Here is a 5,749-nt window from a genome sequence, read left to right as displayed (position 1 = left end):
GGGACCGGGCTGGGGATGTGGCTCAAGCGGTAGCGCGCTCGCCTGGTGTGCGTGCGGCCCGGGTTCGATCCTCAGCACCACATATCAACAAAGATGTTGTGTCCGCCGAGAACTAAGAAAAAATAAATAAATATTTAAAAAAAAAAAAAAAAAGAAAGAAAGCTGGGACCAAAAGGCCAACTCTTATCTTCTAACCTACAAAATCTAGCAATCTTGAAACTGGACTAATGGTTGGTTATGGTGTCAATATTTTGCCCATATGAAAATGTTTATAATAAAGACTTCATGTCATTGCTACCTGTCATTCACTATATCCTTAAAAATAAAATTCTATATCTCATTCTAGCCTTGCATATTTAAAAATAAAAGCTATAAGCATATTTATAAATAAAATCTATCAATTTTAGATGGATGGGGGTATAGCTTAGTGATAGAGCATTGCCTAGCATGTGGCAGGTCCTAGGTTTGAGCCCCAACACACCAAAAAAAAAGTGTATTACTGCTTTAAGGATTAAAATGCTGTCACTGTCAAATTTGTATCTTAATAATTTTATGGAGCCCGGTGCAGTGGGACATGCCTGTAATCCCAGTGGCTTGGGAGGCTGAGACAGGAGGATCTCAAGTTCAAAGCCAGCCAGCCTTAGCAAAAGCTAGGTGTTAAGCAACTCAGTGAGACCCTGTCTCTAAATGAAATACGAAATAGGGTTGAGGACATGGCTCAGTGGTTGAGTACCCCACCCCCCAAAAAAATAATTTATGGAAAAGCCCAGCATTGCTTGGCATCATATTTTTCTTTCTTGCACTAACTGCATAGAGCTTCTGTGTTATATACTGCTCAAGAACTTTATAAATAAAATTTTTTGTTGTTGTGGTGGTGGATTCTTTTTAGACAAGTCATCGATGATTTGGATGATCAGCTAAGATCATAAGAGGTTATGTATATCCTTCATACACTTTCCTGGACCACCCACTTCTACCCCAAGAGTAAATTACTATATTCTTCCTTTTTATACTATCTTTCTGGTCTTTATATTGTCTTACTGGTTTTTATCATAATTATTAGTTTGCATATATGTTCAGAACATGGCACATGCCTAAAAAAAATCAGATTTTCCAACAAGAAACTCCTGGATCATATACACTTCTGAGAATGTAAAATGGTACAACCCCTTTGGAAAAAAATTGCTAACACTTTAAAAAGTTTTATGTCTGTCTACTATGTGATTCAGCCATGGGACTTCTAGTTACTCAAGAAAACTAAAATCATATGTTCCTATAAAGACTTGTATCTGAATGTTCATGTGAAGTTTTATTTGTAATAACCAAGAATTGGCAACCACTCTAATTTCCATCACAGGTGGAATGGACAAATGGATTATATCTACACAATGGAAACTACTTTAGAATTTAAAAAAATGGAACTATTGACAAAAAGTGTAACAAATGAATGAATCTATATGATGAGTAAAATAAACCAGACCAAAAAATAAGCATATACTATATGATCCCATTTCTAGAAAACTTTAGGAAGTGCAAACTACAGTGGTCAAAAGGGCTGGGGATATGGCTAAGTGGTTAAGCACCACTGGGTTCAATCCCTGATACCAAAAAGAAGAAAAGCTATTAACTTTGTATATCATTTATTTGTAATTTTGGCTCTCTTATGGTACTCTGGCTATATATTCATTTCCTGCCTTCTAATATGACAAAAATTGACCAAAGTGAGTTAATGAGGGCCTTATTTTTAGCATGTCCAATCTCTAATACTTAAAATAACTTTGGAAGCTTTAGAGACAGAAGTCTAGTATCTAGTTTCTCCACTTATCAATAGTCACTATAAAGGAAGAACTAGTAAGGTTCATTTATCTTTGGAGGACAAGCTCTCTAAATCAGGTATCTCATTTCTCAAGTGACTTTTATGGCATCTTTATCTTAATATCCTTGAGCAGTTTCCTTTTCTCAAAGATGATTTAGGAAATGAAAAAAACCTGCAAGGAAAGAATGGTAGAAAGCTATCAACACTGATCTCAGAGACTCTCCGCTTTGGAACCTGCCTACTCATGTAGGAAATGTTCCTAATAGGAACCATTCTGACAAAAACATTTGAGTGCCTCTACATCAGTACTTCTATTACATGAGCTAAAGCACAGCTCAGAACCTGGTTTCATGCCTTGTTCCTCTTAAGATGAGGCAAATGCTATTCTTAAGGATTATATACCTCCATTCATTGGATATTGACAAATGCTTTATTTTGTTCTGGTGATTTAGCTGTGTGGTAGAGTCCTTGCCTGGCATGTGTGAAGCCCCCAGATCCCCAGCATCACAGTTACTGCTACTATCCATAGTGTAGTCATACAAAACTGCCACATGTTCTTATCTATTTGAAAAGTCTTGGGTTAAGATCTGGAGAATTTTCATAAGCAAATTCTTCTCTGTGGGCTGGATCAGCAAACACACCAATAAAATCTATTTCCAGGAAGAATGGACCATCCACTTTATCAGCCAACGTGAATCCTATAGTGGAGATCTAAATTTAAAATAAGAGAAATTGATTAAAATCTCATATGCTGACATGCTGATGTTATTCCTGAAGTTTTTAAATCCCATGAGCTGATTACTATAACTGCGTCTTTGTACCATCAGCCCTTAGTAAGTATACAATAAATAGTTCTCACAGACTGTGGAAAATTATAAGAGGAAGTACAAGAGACTGCTTTTCTTTCCACATTTCTCTTCCTGTTAGATGGTTCCACTTAAGACTTAGAGCAACATGGATGCCCAATGTAGATTCCTTGAAGTTCTTCCAAACTTGTATTTAAAAGTTAAAATACAAACATAGAAAGAAAGAAGATCATACCAACATTCTTCCAAATAGGGGCTCAGCTCACAGATAGGTTCAATTAAATACCAATCTGGACATAACAGGTGCCTCTGAGTAGGAATTTTTATCTTTCATCTGCCAGCCGTCCAAACTGGACTGAACTCATGATCACAAGAGATCTGTTTCATTAAAGATATCATTCTGAGTGAGAAGTATAGGAAAATGTTACCTTGTCAAGCAAAAGCTGGTACTGGGCATCCCGGATTCTTCCTTGATTTGAGAAGAAAAATTTGGAAAAAGGAATCTGAAAGAAGAAACCATTTATTTCATAAATGGAACATAAGTAATTGTGGCATCTGTATGGAGTTGCAACAGTAAGAAAATAGTTTAAATTTAATTTTTAAATTATTATATACAGTTATGAGGAGTAGCCAGCCACTTGGATCAAAGGTGATCATTTTTTTTAAACTATTATTTGCAGAGCTGGTGTGTTGAATGCAGGGTCTCTCAAATATTAGGCAAGCACTCCACCTCTGAATTATAATCCCAGTCCAAAGGCAGAAATTTTTTTAAAATAACTACTAGAAGAAAATAGTGAAAACTTTCTAAGCCACAAGTCCAAAAGAGTACAAATTAAAATTCTGAGAGCAAAAGACAAAGGATAAACTAGGAAATAATACTGTAACATTTAAGAACAAGAGTGTAATATCCTAAACACAGCTTTTACAAATATCTTAAAAAAGATTACATAAACAAGTGGAAAAACACAGATGGGGAGAAATAAGCACACATTTTTACAATTAGTAGGAGGGCGACTTAGTACTACTATTTGAGAGGGCAGCTGGCAATTGTGATAGGAAGTTTCAAATCAGTTCATCTTAATATAGGGAGATTATTCTTTGCAGACTTGACAATCATTCGAACCCATAAAAGGGAATAGTGAAACAAATTAGCAGCATGAGAAACAATAGTAGGGAGATTCTCCATTGCTGGCTTTGAAGATAGTGATAGGAACTTAGATGTTTCTGCAAGGAATACCAGCAGCATCTAACAGCTGGGAGCAGCCCCCCCGCCCCTTGACAGCAAGAAAAAACTTGCTGTCTACAATCATAAGGAACTTAATTTGGCTAAGAACCAGAATAACCTCTACAAAGTGCATTCTGCCCACAAGCTACAGAAAGACACAGCCCTGCTGACTGACACCTTCATTTCAGCCTTATAAGAACTGAGCATGGGCCAAATGTGGCCTGTAATCTCAGCACTCAGGAAGTTGAGGCTGAAGGATAGCAAGTTCAAGGCCAGCCTGAGCAACTATCACAAAATAAAAAATAAAGGGCTGTGGATAGTTCAGTGATATAGTGCCCTTGGGTACAATCCCCAATTTGAAAAAAAGAAAAAAAAAATAGAACTAAGGATGCAACACAGTCATACATATTCCAATTTATGACCTACTGAACTGTAAATTAATGAGTGTGTTGTTTTAATCTTCTACATTTATAATTTGTTATGTAGTATCAGAAAACTAATTCAATGACATCTAACAAATTTTGAAATGCCATAACTTTGCCATATCAACTTCACTCTCAGGAATTTATATTACAAATAAGCTCCAAGAAATACATAAAGGTATAGTTTTTTCCTAATAGTAACAACAACAACAACAGCAAAGCTAAATTATGGTATAGCCATACAATTGAATATATGGGCTATTGAAAAAATGAAGTAGATCTATATAGGATACAATTGCTTCACTGCAATATGAAGACCTCTGTGATGTCTTATGAGTAAGAAACCAAGATACAAACAAAATCTGGACTGGAGTATAGCTCAGTGATATAACATGTGCTTAGTTAGCAGCATGAGGGCCTGGGTTCAAATTCCAACACAAAAGAAAGGGATAAAATCTATAATATAAGCTTGGTTTTTTGGGTTTTTTCTTAAAGGCCTTATGATGTAGGGGTATAGATCAGTAGTAATGTGTACGCCTATTATGTGTGAAATTCTGGTGGGTTCAATCCCCAGCACCACCAAAAAAAAAAAAAATTACTATAAGTAAATACTGAGACTTAAAAACTTGCATGCTGGGCTAGGGATGTGGCTCAAGTGGTAGCACGCTCGCCTGGCATGCGTGCGGCCCGGGTTCGATCCTCAGCACCACATACCAACAAAGATGTTGTGTCTGCCGAAAACTAAAAAATAAATATTAAAAAAACACTCTCTCTCTCTCTCTCCTCTCTTACTCACTCTTTAAAAAAAATAAAATAAAACTTGCATGCTAAAAAGTTTAGGGATGAGATGTACTGATATTGACAAAAGATGGATTGAGAAATGAGTAGTAGGAAGAATGGGTAAATAAAATAAAGTGATGAAACAAACGCAGCCAAATATTTTTTGAAAAATCCAGGTGGTACATGGTAGCTATCTAGATACTCACTGCAGTTTTTTATGTATGTTTGAATATTGTCATTAAAAATGTTAAGGAGGTTTTCTACTGATCTCAGCTCATTCAGCTACGGAACAGGTGATTTCAGGCTGTTATTTGCCTGCGTCTCGCAGACAGATAGCTCAGGCTCAAGGCTAGAGAACCTGCGGAGACGGCTTCTTGGAGCTCGCCCCTAGCAGAGCGTGCACCGAGCTCTGAGCAGCCGGGTTCTGGCTCCCGGAGCTGCTTTGGCCCAGGGCTGGGGAACCCGCGGAGACTGCTTCTTGGAGCCTGCTCCTAGCGGACCGTGCACCGAGCTCTGAGCAGCCGGGTTCTGGCTCCCGGAGCTGCTTTGGCCCAGGGCTGGGGATCCCGCGGAAACTGCTTCTCGGTCTGGGTCCTGCTGGGTGCTGTGGGGGCCAGAGGGGCAGAGTGGAGCTGCCGCCTGTGCCCAGAACAGGCCAAGCGACCCGCCGGCGTGGTATCACGTCACCCCAACTGCAGCT

At 38.1% G+C, this 5,749-nt stretch overlaps 1 protein-coding gene across 8 annotated transcripts in view; it reads right to left on the bottom strand.

Annotated features, from left to right (window-relative positions):
* NDUFAF1 (NADH:ubiquinone oxidoreductase complex assembly factor 1) overlaps positions 1-5,749 on the bottom strand; it is a 33,528-nt gene that overhangs the window by 8,742 nt on the left and 19,037 nt on the right. For 7 of the 8 annotated variants that reach the window (XM_081293090.1, XM_081293094.1, XM_081293092.1 and 4 more), the window contains exons 4-5: positions 3,051-3,125; positions 2,458-2,527 (exon numbers count right to left, since the gene is read on the bottom strand). In XM_081293090.1, coding sequence (XP_081149216.1) covers positions 2,458-2,527; positions 3,051-3,125 — 145 coding nt within the window. Of the gene's footprint in view, positions 1-753; positions 2,528-3,050; positions 3,126-5,749 lie in introns of those variants that run through there. The other variant, XM_081293093.1, reaches the window with a different exon arrangement.

This window comes from Spermophilus citellus (genome assembly GCF_964194105.1).
Source record: "Spermophilus citellus genome assembly, chromosome: 4".
Lineage (NCBI taxonomy): Eukaryota > Metazoa > Chordata > Mammalia > Rodentia > Sciuridae > Spermophilus > Spermophilus citellus.
This window is presented reverse-complemented; position numbering and strand designations above follow the sequence as displayed.